This window comes from Botryllus schlosseri, chromosome 13, assembly GCF_051294905.1.
Source record: "Botryllus schlosseri isolate E-star chromosome 13, Bs_hap1, whole genome shotgun sequence".
Classification (NCBI taxonomy): Eukaryota; Metazoa; Chordata; class Ascidiacea; order Stolidobranchia; family Styelidae; genus Botryllus; species Botryllus schlosseri.
Genome location: NC_137248.1, coordinates 9,129,024 through 9,143,430, shown reverse-complemented (window position 1 = coordinate 9,143,430; position 14,407 = coordinate 9,129,024). Strand labels below are relative to the sequence as shown.

The 14,407-nt window shown below is 40.1% G+C and overlaps 2 protein-coding genes across 2 annotated transcripts; one reads left to right on the top strand and one right to left on the bottom strand.

Moving 5' to 3' along the window:
- Window positions 1–2,690: 2,690 nt before the first annotated feature.
- On the bottom strand, window positions 2,691–9,095 carry LOC145453402 (uncharacterized). Its single transcript, XM_080331377.1, has 4 exons — window positions 8,728–9,095; window positions 7,491–8,283; window positions 5,710–6,125; window positions 2,691–4,089 (listed from the first exon to the last, which is right to left on the bottom strand). Exons 1-4 carry the CDS (start codon window positions 8,953–8,955, stop codon window positions 3,658–3,660), a joined length of 1,869 nt encoding a protein of 622 aa, XP_080187503.1. The 5' UTR covers window positions 8,956–9,095; the 3' UTR covers window positions 2,691–3,657.
- A 311-nt stretch (window positions 9,096–9,406) lies between these two features.
- LOC145453413 (protein phosphatase 1 regulatory subunit 3B-like) lies at window positions 9,407–14,144 on the top strand. Its single transcript, XM_080331386.1, has 4 exons — window positions 9,407–9,850; window positions 11,998–12,111; window positions 13,836–13,900; window positions 13,957–14,144. The coding sequence occupies exons 1-4, from the start codon at window positions 9,615–9,617 to the stop codon at window positions 13,998–14,000; spliced, it is 459 nt and encodes a 152-aa protein (XP_080187512.1). The 5' UTR covers window positions 9,407–9,614; the 3' UTR covers window positions 14,001–14,144.
- Window positions 14,145–14,407: the final 263 nt, after the last annotated feature.

Here is a 14,407-nt window from a genome sequence, read left to right as displayed (position 1 = left end):
CTGGGGGATAGGGTAATCACATTAAAATCAAGATAGGTAGCGCTACACTAAATCGCGCGAAGAAAAAAATTCAAGTTTGATGATTCTACCCAAAAAACTCCATAAATTTATATTTATTTACGGAATATTTTTGGACCCTCATTCGAGCTCGACCCCACCCCCCAAATTGGGGGTTTGGAGTGCGACTCTTGTTACGGTCCTGCATATATAGGCTACACGTTATCATTATAAGATTTATCGGTAGAGCTTATAGAAAGTGGTGTCTTCAAAGATTAAGAAGTCACGCAATTAGTCATCTTAAGCTACGTGTTCATACGACACGGTAAGACTATTCATGAGTTTCTGGAGGGTGAGCGTCGGACGGCTCACTTGTAATTATTTACTTGGTTGAAGCATGTTGTTATTCCGTTACGTCCGGAGAAAGTTGTAGTCACTTAAAAGATCGCTCACACGTACCACAACCAATGTTCCCTCTAAGCTGCGCACGTGCGCAAATGCGCAGTGCGGACACGGTCTCTGCGCACAGAAAATCCAAGTTGCGCACAAAAAATCCGAAGTGATGACATTTTTTTAGTCTTTACGCACTGTTGTCCAAGGGTCTGCGCAGTAGGCCTATGTTGGTGAGTGTGCGCAGACTCGGCAAAAATTAGAGGGAAACATTGACCACAACCAATTAAAAGAGTAACATCTTTGGCGAGATGCGGACGATTCCCAATTTGCATTTATTCACGGGTCACGATATTTTTTGCCTCTGCTCGTCGCATTCGTACCGTGGGACTTAGGTTGCAAGGACCGGGTCATTCCGCGCGATATTCAGTCAAACTTCCATCGCCGGCGATCTTTCTGTTGGCTAAAACCAATCTGCCTTAAGTGTATTTTGGCGCCGAAAATCTGGTGTCTAATAGTCCCGCAACCACAGGCAGCACACACGACTACAGTTAGATTCAATTCTGCACATCATGTGTATTTTTATTCCGGCTTATTTTTTTGTTCATATTTATCGAGGGACGGTTACTCAACAATCAAAATACTATTGAAATTGTATATCGCGAAAAGCGCGTAGAAAAATCTCAAATTGAATACATCTGCTCAAAATTACTCCACCATACGAAAAATTTGGGAGGGCCATGGCCCCCTTGGCCCCCTCATGGCTATGCCAATTGGCCCTATAACCTTTTTTGGGGCATTTCCGCACCGACCGCAATTTCCGCCCTACCAAAGCTTATGACGTTTAGGTGCACCGCGTCCGAGTAAAATAAATCCTTAAAGAGATCGGCGTCGTTAAACATTTGTACCCTAAAACACAGCACATTGGCGAAACCTTCGATATTGACATCTCTAACCGCTGAACCGACTCCTATCCGTGAACTCCACATAAGTTGTTTTGAAACCCTACTGGGGATCAAGACCAGCGTTTGGTACGGCCTTACATAGTTCTGTGACGATCCTGGATAGGGGGTACGAGAAACATTTTATGGAAGCTCAAGGAGTACGAGTGGTATGGATGATGATCTGATATCAAAAACTTTTCCTGAAGTCGTTTCGAAGCTTTCCTGGTATCGCAGTCTGTGGTGTTTTGAAATGATGAAAATTTTTACTGATACTGATATTCAATGTTCCCTCCAATTTTTCACGAGTCTGCGCGCACTCACCAACTCACTGCGCGGTACCTTGGACGACAGTGCGTAACGACTAAAAAAAAAAGATCATCACAGATTTTTCTGGGCGCGGCGACTTTGCGCACGCGCGCAGCTTACGTAGCATATTAGCCAACAGTATTATAACTTGTAAGAATACGACTTTACAACGAAATTATGTATTTCAGCAAAATAATTCAAAAATATCAGGGTATACTGTAAAATCCGTCAGATTGCAATTGCAATACTGCATGCGCAAGTTCTGTCGTTATAACGACCGGTTATGTAGGCCTACATATGTCGTCGACTTCAACAATACCAGAGGTGGTCACTAACGAAGTACTTCTACTTTTTTGAAGTACTCAAGTAGTTTTCCGCTATTTGGGTAGGCTACTTACTCTAGTATATCTAATTTCCCGCTACTTCTACTTCTACTGCGCAATATTTTGTGATCTACTTACTTACTTTTCGCTATTTTCAGTTTGTCAAGTAGAAGTAGTTTAATCCTCCAATCAGGAGGATATCCTGAGGAATTTCGGGGCTGTTTTCACGGAGTATCAACATTTAGGCCCAAAATTTTCGTCGCACTTCGCGCACAGTAGACTAATTTGATTTCACGACTGTATCGGTTAATATAATTTAGGTAGCGGGGTTCGTGGTTCCGTTCACACCGCATTATCGCCCGTATGAATTATTTAATCACAAGTATATTTGGCCCATCATAACGTTTGAAACTGCTGATGTTTCGCAATCTACCATTTCCTTATCATATCGTAATCTAGCAGTCCATGACGTGTCCTAATCTGGAAAATTGGACTCTGACTTCTTTTTAGCTTTAGACCTGTTTTAGCATACCAATTTTGAAACTTTCTGGACTAAAGACACGAAATACATTTTCCGCTTTTAGTAGTAGTATTTCTCTTTCAATTCCCACGCAGTATCATAGTTTGAGTTCAGGATAGTTCCAGTTCTTTTGTCTGGAGAACATACATGTTGAAATGTAAAGGCAAGTGTAGTAATGCCTTCAATTTCCGGAAATAAGGCTACACAATATGACATTTTTACGATCCATCATATTTTTTATTAACGTTTACTAATCGCACAAAGTGTTTACACCGTATCCGATACATACAACTTCTCCGTATTGTTCTTCGACTAAAATACGGGCCTTATAATATGGGGACGGCACCATACGATGATATTTTCTAAAACGGGCTGTTCGAGTAAACAGAGGATTAGTATCGCATTTCCATATCAATACTATCATTTTCATCCTATGATGCGGACGAATGTTTATGCCTTCGAAAATTGGATACCTCACTGTATGCATCAATATGAATCAAGCTCTGCAACCTTCGCATAGCTCAAGTTGCAGCTTTTGACAATCCATACGAACGAATTACGATAATTTTTACAACTACTTACTTACTTGAGTAGTTTAAAAGTCAGTCAATGCTACTTGTACTTCAAGTAGTTTTAAGTTGTTCATGGAAGAAGTACTTCAACTCGTACTTGAGTAGATTTTTTCGTCGCTACTTCTACTTCTACTTGAGTAGCTTTCTTGACTACTTTAACCACCAATACCATCGTAGAAGTGAAAAGCAGTAAAAATGCTTGGTGTAAACTGGAGAGATTAGGCGGTGAGTGCAGACCTACGGGCCGAAAGGCGCTAAAACTTGGCTTTGTGGATTACATGATTGGTGGTACAGAACTTGAAAATTAATCGTAATAAAAGTTCCATCGCAATATATTTCTTTGCGTATACAGCTTTACGATTAAGCCTCGTCAGGAAGAGTCATCAGTACAAATAAGGTAAAAATAAATAATAATATTTAAATTGAATTACTTCGACTTCAATCAATGTATATTACAACTGTGTAACTGTCACTTGAGTGCAACACTTTGCTTAGTATTCCACATTACGTGACATGGCTGTGACGCAATTTGGCTGCGCACTCTGTCCGAGTTATTGCGTACGGTTTCGTTCTTCCTTGTCATATCTGGCGAGCACCGAACGCTACTATTCACTCGACTTCAATTTGGACTCAAGATACTTCGTCAAATTTTTCCGTGTTCCGATGTCCATGTCATCAACGGACTGCCTTCTCTTTTTCAATATTGACTTTCTAACTTTTGTGCTTTTATCAGATCCGAAACGTTCATCTTTGTATAGCTTGAAATCGTTCTGGAACCTCACAGTGACTCGATCGAGAGCGCGCGAGCTCGAATCCAATGTTTTCATGTCGTTGTCGTCTCTGAAACTGTTCAACGCGCTCTCAGTAAGCATATACTTCTGCACGATGCTGTCCCTCCGATTTTTTCCGAATATCTCGGAGTATTCTTTATCCGGCAGTTGCATTGTTTTCATTGCTCTTTGAAACGCTGGCGATCCCGTCGGCAGAGTAATATTTACCGTTACGTGTCGTTGTCGCGACAGTGCACCAGCCTTGACCTAAAAATATTCGTTTTATCGTTTTTTTCCTGATCATACATTTTCAAGAGTACAAAACGGAGAAAAGAGAAGTATCTGTATATACACTAGGGTTGTTCAAAACTATTTTTTTTTCTTCAAATATCACTGACTATTCTATAAAATTAGGTTGGCTAGAAAACGCTGCACACAAAAATCGGCTCAATTCTAACCTAGAAATGAAAATGAACGGGAAAAATACTTTTGAACAACCGTAGTGTATGTACAATATAGGCCTACATACACAGTACACACGTACGAAATGAGCATAGTTTTAAATAGGGTTGCATTTAAAGCAAATGGCTGTATAAAACATGTTTTAAACAGTGTTTTTTAAACAAAGGCCTTTAAAAAAATTGTCTTTTTCAAGTTGTGTAATTATGCCATAATTGTGTAAATACCTCCCAAAAACATATTGTATGAGCCCACGGACGAACCACCCGATATTGCCGACGTATACGATATGGGATGGTTGGTACCCTAAAACAGCTATAGTACGTAGATATTTCGTAAAAGGAGCTGTATTTTCAATTCTCAATGTCAATCCTTTATAGCGTCACAATTGGATCTTTGTGACGTCATGCCTTTAAAAAAACATGTTTTGAACAAGGACCTTGTTTTAAGCATGTTTGTTTTAAATGCAACCCTAGTTTTGGATGTGGAAAACCGGATTCGAAGAATTTCTGAATCCGCGTGCTTATGATGATCAAATGAATATATATAGAAACTGTAGTCTATATAACAGAGATCACCCGACTTTTTGAAACGAAGAGCAACTTCTTGGGCGCCAGTTACTTATGCTGTTTACCCGCGCTTGATTGAATTTCTTTATGTTGACATTTTTAGTACTGGGCAGGGTGTGCGTTGTAGTGCGGAGCGGATCAACAAATTCTCTGGTCCGACTCCGATCCGTCTCCGACCTTATCAGGAAAAAGTGCTGATCTGGCTCCGGCCAGAAGTAAAAAGTCCGGCCGGAAATCCGGCCCTACACGGTACGGTGGTTCCGTTAATTTCTAAATATGGTTCGTTTATTTTTGCACTGTCTTGGCGGTTACTTGCGTGTGGTTGGTTGATAGTTATTTAGTTACAAAAGTCATGCTTATCCATAAAGATTTCGGCCGTATCAAAAAAGTACTGATCCGGCTCCGATTTGGTCCGGACAAAATTGCAAAATCCGGCCGGATATCCAATCCGGCTCCGGTCTATGCTCGGCATTAGTGCGTTGCCGCACTGGGCTCCAAATAAGCGCCAATCTCCGCGTCGAGACTCAGGAATACTAACCAAAATCCCTTTCAGACTCCGATCACGTCGTTCACGGTCACACCATGTGTTGTACAATGTACTTGTACATTCAATAGAAAATCGTCACCAAACAATCAATCAAAAATGTTTGGAAACACTCCTTTAGTTGATGCTGCGCTGTAAATTGGTTAACAGCTGGTTTCGTGATGGTAGGGTTATTGCTGGCAATTCTACTAAAAGTTAGCAACCATTGTGATGTGAAGACTACACAGCACTATGGCAACTGGCAAGGAAGCCTATCTTAGCCCTTGATCGCTCCTCAACCTTACGCTACAATTGATCAATATTTGAAGTGCCAACCTCTTTTGGTTTGCTTTCCTTATGAGGGGTTATAGAGCTGAGGGAATCAGTCGAATTAACCCTTCGAGTATGTGGAAATCTGCCCGGTGTCGAGGATTTGCCATTCTTGAAACTGGATGCTCGTGGTCGATACGCGTTCGTCTCCATATCTGACGAAACCGAATTTAAATCTGGTAATGACGCTGCGAATGTTGCTTCGCCGGATTGAATGTCCGCGAGCCTTCTATGCAAAATTGGTTTGGAATGTTTTGGTCTAGCAGGCGGTCTAGGTGACGTGGACTTTCCCTCGAAAAGTTGCTTGGCGGTTAGTTCCGTTGATAGAGTGCTGAGATCTTTACCGCGTCCCCGAGCTTTAAGCCCTGATGATGTGCGAGGCGTTGCTGGAGAAGCTACAGCTTTCGACTTTTTCACCAAATCTATCAAATGTTAAAAACAATATATCTCAATAACATGCACAGATTGACTCATGTAGTCTGAACGTGAGATCTAAAATAATTCCAGGTAGAAGGATACTATCAATAGGATAAGATCAAATATAATACAAATCACGCCCCAGAAAAAAGATATGCAGGCACGAATATTTAACAATGTGATGATAGAACGAAGAAATATCACCTCGTAACATCTGAGAAGTTTCAAGGACGCATTTTGTTCGGTTGATATATACGCCACTAACGCCAATGCAAAAATAGGCGTGTAAGTCTAGCACAGTGGTGGCCAACCTTTTTGCTATTCACGGCCACATTTCGATTACTTATGGCATGCGGCCGCATTCCCGGTATATCCGTAATGCACTAACTGGGCCCCAAATAACCATGTTTACTGTTCGTGTTCATATCTATCTTCGGTTAACTCCTGACTATAGACACTGCGATTCGTCATGGTCGCGCCAGGCGCGAAAATTTTTTCAGATTCAATAATGAATTTCGTCTAATATTAGTATGATTTCATACAATGCTATCAAATGCAGACCAGACCAGATTCACCAGTAGAGTTGATGGAGAGCTCTTTCGAAAATTTGGGGCAAAAGTTATACATGATGAAGGATGATGCATCAATTGTTATTAGTCACTTTTTTGCTGTTATTCCTTGACCTCCCATCAGGAGTGTCGGTATAGTGGATAGCAGGATAGGCATTGGAAACACCCAAACGTATCCAAGACAAATTTCTTTCGTGAGGAACAGACGATTTCAAGTTGGTATTTTTATATTGGGCTGTTCGCATCTGTATTGTAGGGCTCAGATTGGGAAGGGCGCTACTATAGTAAAATCGAGAAAAGAAGAAACCCCATTGAATCAGCGCGAAGAAGATTTCAAGACTAATTTAAATCCCTCTAAATTTCGGGAGTCAATTTGTAAATTCAATTTGCATGTCGACGGCCGCCAACACACTAATTGAATTACGTGTCGTCGGCCGCACAAATTTCCTTCTACGGCGGCAGGTTGGCCACTCCTGCTGCATGTAACGCATTGTCGCATATACAGCCCTGAAGATTTATAGCTACGACAATATCATGTGTGTGAATGTGAATATGCTACTGTTGCGCGTCATTGATAACTAGAAATGCGCTCGCCAATGTAGCAGCGATTGCAGAATCGAATAATGTATACTGTACAATTTGAAGTTACGTTCTACTGCAGATATCTAGGAACATTTTGGAAATAAATCACATGGCCATGGCCACAAGCCTAAACAATTTGTACAATGCATATTGCACATTGATGTTGCGAAATCTGTCGTAGTCATATATCATTCCACAATAAATCCACAATACACATACCCTGGGTTCTCGGCCTTCGAATATTCCCGCTGAGATTGAGAAAATCAACACTCGTCGACCACAGGTGCGATTGCAATTTATCGCCCGAACCAACTTCCGCTGTTGATCTAATCGGCGAATGCGATGAGCTACGTCTTCTAACCGGGAAATTATCTCTTTCGGCGAACTTTTTCTTTCGCGCCCTCCACTCCGAAAACGCGGTTTCGATTTTTGCGAGCGTTGTCTCGTCAGCCGGCGGACTGAATTCAAGCCTGCTGGATGAGCCTTTGTTTTTAGCCGATGATTCCTTTCGAAGCGGGGCTACAGATTTATTTTTCTTTGCAGTTATTAGCCCAACGGCATCCACAGCTCCTTCGTACGGGTTTGAAATAAAACGACTTGGGCTCGAATCAGAGTGCGTTTGCGCTTCGCACCCAGCGCGTCTTTGCAATCGGCGAATATGCTTTTTCCGTGCCTTCTCCTGAACGGCCCGTGCCCTGAAATCAAAGAGTCCTCTTTTCACCCTTTTTCCAGCAGTTGTAATTCTTTTGTCCTTTCCAATCGAGTTCTGCGATTGCGGAGCCGCTTGTATGTCGGGCAATATGCAATTTTTAGGCTCTTTTTCAAAAACTTTCTTATCCTCTTGCGACGCGAATACCGTGACTAACTGTGGCAGCAGATGAGAGTCGCTGTGTTTTTCGTTTTTACTCAAATCAAAAATGCTTCGCGTCGTATCCTCAAGTGTAAAACTCTCAGTTTCTTTTATTGTCGTAGATATATCATACAATCGTGAACCTTCTCGGTGGATGTCAGCCTAAAATGAATACAAGATGGATCGGTTGGATTAGCTACATTCGTGTGGATATGGGTATTGACCGTGCTCGGTTGCTACCAATACATCCGTATCTTAAGTGGTAAAGACGCTATGTAAACTTTGGTACACGACCTTCATGTGTGACATCAGCTAAAAAGATATGTATATTTAAGATGTCTTTACATGATATAACCTGGTGATATGATCTTTCAAAAGATGTGTCTAATAGGATATTGATGGTAAATTTATTATTTAGAGTATTAGACATAATTCCAGGTCAAAATTTATTCGTGGTTATATATGCTATGAAGTCATGCTTTCGAGTGTAGATAAACTGTCGTAATGTTGATAATATACCAAGATTTTATTCAAGAGCATATGCAGTTATATGCATGCCGCGTCAATACCGCCGTAATTATCGTATAGTGAAACAAAAGCATTTACCTCGGCGATTGGATGGTCGTAAGTTATTCCCAATTTCGTCGACTGGACCGCGCTCTGCTGAACTGCTTCCGAAGATTCTGTGCTTGGATCTGCGGAGATTTCGGCAGCCACTGGACTATTGTCAAAAATGACAATAGGGGTCGCTTTTGTTTCATTTTCAAAGAGGTTTGCCGTGTTTGTCATATTATCTTTCTTTGAATCCTCGCAGCGTTTATTTTGGTATTTCATTCATCAAATTATTTCATCGCGTGATTTCCATAGATGTTGATGTTGCAACAAGTCCTGGTACAATCAATTAACTACGCTGAATATTCGCAATTTCGAAATATGCATCTGCTACACCTACAAATTATTAAATTACCTCATGATGTCAGATATCTATAAGGTACATATAGGGGATAAAATCCAGTGTAAAATATAAGCAATTGGTTCTGATGTTGCCTGGATTTATAGGAACGATCTTTCTCAGCCTGTTCGAAGGCATATATGGCAAGTTCTAAATTCGTTTCACCATCCATCTAACAAAAAGGAGTTACCCTTTTCCAAATACGATATTGTTAGTAGAACAGGCTAAAAGTGCCGGTAAAGAGCTTTCGAAATTGCGGTACACCCTCAACTTGCCTTAAGTAGGCAAATGCGTTTAGCTTGTTTCGTACGAACGATTAAATTGAATGTAACCGATCCTGTTCCTGTACTGTACATTTATGGTACAAGAGTTCACTCGTTTCGGCATTAGGCTCGTAAAACTATTTGTTACGTCACATATCAAATTCATATGCGACCCATTGACTGCCAAGTTCAAACATGGCTTGTTGGCTTGGAGTGCTATTTGGTTCGGCATCGGTAAATGCGTTGAAATTTTTCGCTGACCTGAGGTGCTGTGAATAATGTCATCGAAAGTTAATTCCGTATATTTACAATCATTTGACATGGTTGACGATAGTAACTTTTGTGGCGTAGTTCACGTTGAATGTCGAGGCCCTGTGATCGACCGCAAAGTATTTGTCCGCGTTACCTCAAATAGGTGGAAAGATTACACTGATATTCCAGCAAGGCTTATGAAAGCAAACTCGGACGCAGAATTGAGAGTTTACTGCTTTCAATTTAGTAGATCCAACAAAAGGTGGGTGTGGGAATGCATCGTGTGGATATTTCTAAGTTGATGAATACTGTACCGGTATGAAATAATGACGATTTTTGCAGTAACTTTGGTGTAATGAGGACGCACTCAAGCCTTCTTCTGACCGAGGCCAATCGGTCGTAATACTCGAAGCTCCCGTCAACTTGTACTTAGGTTATTTTCGTTGCACGAGTGTAAAATAATAAGGGTTATCACGAATGACAGGACAACACTCTGAGTTTATAACGAGGTCCGCATATGCGTGGTGAAATTCACCTAATATTCAATAATAATACTAGAGAACAAGAACATTTAAATACAATATTCGAATAACTTCTCGTGAATAAATGGCACCGTGAACTGATCGAATCTTATCACTGACCAATCTGTGACCGTTGACCGTTGACCAATTGATTTCGCGTATGGGCCGTATACACCAGAGTTGGATCAATTGTAATTTGTAATTGTAATTGAATGTAATTAATTACATTTTCAATGTAATTGTAATGTAATTGTAATTGAAGCATTTTTATTTTGTGTAATTGTAATTGTAATCTGAGAAAAATTTTGCTCAATTACAATTTCAATTACATTAAATTGCTATTGAGACCTGACAAGCACAACATAAAATAATTGACTTATAATGCATTCTCTTTAAATGTCGACAAGGAATTTGCTGGATCCATTCGCGGAAGCCCTTGACTGCGCCCTTGCAGGCGAAGTTTTTTATTTTTACCGCTATGCTGGCCTCGGCTGCAATTGTATACAATTATTAGATTACTAACCAACGGATGGATTCGCAACACGTGACTCACGATTGAATACGCCGAGAAGCGAACTGCTGAGCCGGCTAAAAGCAGCAGAATTGATAGTCCAATTGCTGGCGATCCAAGCGTCGAAATTTGATATGTATGGTCCTAATCGCACTGATTCCGCAATAAAAGTATATTTCCAGGCAATGGTACCATCCCAAAATAGTCGTGAAAGTATGGGAATCGGCATTGTTCTGAACAATCGCTGGGCGTAATTGGTCATTGTTGTGGTCATGCTGCTGCAGCGTCCTCACTTTTCAGAACAGTCGGCCTTAAACGGCTATTTTGGAGCAGTTACATTGTCCTGGCGAGATTTTAATTTGTATTTTCGGAATTAGTGCATCAATAGCTTACGATAAAGACCAGATGCATCAAATTTGGGCGCATGGATCGCCAGCTCTAGGACTACAAAGTTTGCTGCTTTTAGCCGGCTCTGCAGTACGTTTGTCGGTGCATTCATCCGTGACTCACATCTTGCGCATCTATCCGTGGGTTGGCAATCTACAATACGATTTCAGATCACGATGCTGCATCGTTACTTCGTCTGGCTAACTAACCAGACCACTGGATATTATATAACGTCTTATCTGACAAAGCACGGTTTTGTTTTTACCCCTCATCCTAATTCCTACGTCCCTCGATAAAAATACTAATATTTCTTTAATTATATACTATATACGCAAATCCAACATGTGCATATATTATAATACTTTTTTCAACGACATACTGCATACTGGAATAGTTCGAACACGTTTTTTCTTTTTATTAATTAACGGGTATTTGCGCATCATGAATGAAACATGAATACTTGAATTGTTGTTAATTACGACGATACGGTTGTCAAGGAGCACGGTTGAATTTATGATTATTCATGTTCAACAGCAGCAATTGCAATTGTAATTGTAATGTAATTGAAGCATGCAAGGAGTAATTGTAATTGTAATTGTAATTTGATATTTTTAGCATGGAGTAATTGTAATGTAATTGAAACATGCATGAAAGTAATTGTAATTGTAATTGTAATTGAACTGAAATAATGTAATTGATCCAACTCTGGTATACACACAGCTATACAGCATTGTGTGAAAGAAACATTAGCCCCACATACAGCAGTGGGGATGTGCGGTACGACTGATGCATCTAAAATTATCCTCGGGGGAATTTGGGATGCATCTGATCTCACAGCAGCAACACTACCATTATGAAGCACTTGACATATAGATAAATAATTATAGTTAAAAAAATTCAATTTGACTGCCCTAAAAGCTGCCGTATTTGAGTGCGCGCTGTTGTGTACGATTGCATTTTCGAAACGTATTTTCTTGATCCTTGCTACAGGATTAAGCATGTGGAGCTAGCCGTTTGTTGCGAGGAGCAGGGGGAAAAGATATGGGACGATAACGACCGAAGGTACTACAAGTTTGAAAACATTCCCGACAAGATGCCGCACGGGTGAGCCACTATGCATTCCGCATGTAATGGATTTGGTAACTTATCAGCATATTACTAGTGTTGGATCTACGTATTTTAGGGGCTAATGACGCACTCCTAAATATATGTATAGCCTACGCATATAATTTTGTAGCACAATATATTGAGACTACCAATTTGAACATAATATACTCGTATCAAATGTGAAAAAAAAAACGTACATAACATTGGTGATGTGATGATCAGGGAGTCGGAATTCGTGTCTATCTTTCATGGCCAATCATAGGTATATGCGTAATTGCGTATCCGTGGATCACATAGATAGTCAGCAGAGGTGGTCAGTAACGAAGTACTTCTACTTTTTAGAAGTACTCAAGTAGTTTTCCGCTACTTCTGGTACTTACTCAAGTACATCTTTTTTTCGCTATACTTCATAATTTTGTGATCTACTTACTTACTTTCCGCTATTTTCAGTTTGTCAAGCATAAGTAGTTTAATCCCCCAATAAGAAGGATAGCCTTGGAAATTTCGGGGCTGTTTTCACGTAGTTCCAACATTTAATTTTCATAAAAGTCATGTAATACCCAGAATTTTCGTTGCGCTTCGTGCACAGTAGATATGGAGTGACAAATATGTTTTAACGAAAGTATCGCTGAATATAATTTAGATAACGGGTTGCCTGGTTCCGTTTTCACCGCATTGTCGCCTATCAAATATCTCATCACAGTAAGTATGGCCCCCCATAACGTTTGAAACTATCGTTTCGCAATCTAGCAATTACCTATTATACCTAGCAGCCCATGGCGTGTCCTAATCTGGAAAAGTGGTCTTTGACTTTTTCAACGTTAGTCCTGTTTTAGCAGATAACCGTGGAAAATTTCTGGACAGAAGACATGGAATATATTTTCCGCTTTTTAGAAGTAGTATTTGTATTTTTCTTTCAATTACGAGTATTATACGTTGACTTCTATAATTATAGTTATAGTTCTTTTGTCTGGAGAACATACATGTTGAAGTATAAAACAAGTGTATAGTAATGCCTTATATTTTCCGAAAATAAAGCTATACAGTGTACAGTGTGTACACTATATGCCATTTTTACGATCTGACATATTTTTAATTAACGTTTACTAATCGCGCAAGTGCTATAGCCGTATCCGACACAACTTCTCTGTATTGCTCTTCGACTGAACTAGGGGCCTTATAATATGGAGGAGGGTGCCATGCTATGATATTCTCTAAAACCGGGTGTTCGAGTAAACAAATGATTAGTATCGCATTTCCAAATCAATACTATCATTTACATCCCATGATATGGACGTCTGCTTATTCTGTCAAAAATTGACACCTCCTGGGATGCATCAATATGAATCAAGCAATCTCCACACCTACGGCATAGCGCCATTTGCAGCTTTTGACAGTCCTATTCCATGCGAACGAATTACGATCGTGTTCACAACTACTTACTTACTTGAGTAGATTTAAAGTCAGTCAATTCTACTTCTACTTCAAGTAGTTTTAGGTTGCTTATCAAAAAAGTACTTCTACCCGTACTTTAGTAGATTTTTTCGTCGCTACTTCTACTTCTACTTGAGTAGCTTTCTTGACTACTTTGACCGCCTCTGATAGTCAGTCAGGTGCTGATAGTTAATCCAGATAAAATATTAATTATTTTAAATACAAAACAACAAACATATCGACTACAAAACAATTTTCACGAGTGTATTTTTTTCACTATGACGCAGGATTACTATCAATGATGTGACGGATATTCCGCGGAGCTTCGATTTATTCCTCGAAATTTTGGAAGGTGAGTCGTGGAGCACATTTTCGTGTACGCGCAAAACAATTATCGTTCCATTTCAGAATCCATCCGGGAATGTACAATCAACATGAAGAATGTAGATTAACTAACTATATACAGGATTTGAGACAGTAACTTGGAATATATGACATTCTCGAATTCTGTGCTTCTATATTCGCATGTCAGATTGTCATAGATGAACTTCTACCACGTTCTAAAACTCAAGAAAAAAAGTTCCTGGTCGTTTTTATTCTTGGTGGGAATTTGAGTACTTGATTTCGTTTTATATACGAAATAAGTGTATTTTGTCATTCATCATCATTAATCAGAGTGTATTCGATGCAGCAATGCATCATCATATTGGTCTAAATCAGGGGTCACCAACATGCGGCCCGCGGGCCGCATGCGGCCCGCGTGGTCATATTTTGCGGCCCGCGACGTGGTTTGAGATTTCAGAAGAAAGCTGAGAAAACCATTTTGAAATGCAGTTTCAAGTATTGTTGTTGTTGTTGT

What these genes read in the sequence shown, in the direction of transcription:
- LOC145453402 (XM_080331377.1), bottom strand. Translation starts at nt 8,955, where the DNA reads ATGAAATACCAAAATAAACGCTGCGAGGATTCAAAGAAAGATAATATG. An exon ending in ACGACCATCCAATCGCCGAG is followed by an intron (nt 8,284 to 8,727) that starts GTAAATGCTTTT and finishes TATTCATTTTAG; the next exon opens with GCTGACATCCACCGAGAAGG. An exon ending in TCGAAGGCCGAGAACCCAGG is followed by an intron (nt 6,126 to 7,490) that starts GTATGTGTATTG and finishes AACATTTGATAG; the next exon opens with ATTTGGTGAAAAAGTCGAAA.
- LOC145453413 (XM_080331386.1), top strand. Translation starts at nt 9,615, where the DNA reads ATGTCATCGAAAGTTAATTCCGTATATTTACAATCATTTGACATGGTT. An exon ending in CCCGACAAGATGCCGCACGG is followed by an intron (nt 12,112 to 13,835) that starts GTGAGCCACTAT and finishes ACTATGACGCAG; the next exon opens with GATTACTATCAATGATGTGA. An exon ending in ATTCCTCGAAATTTTGGAAG is followed by an intron (nt 13,901 to 13,956) that starts GTGAGTCGTGGA and finishes GTTCCATTTCAG; the next exon opens with AATCCATCCGGGAATGTACA.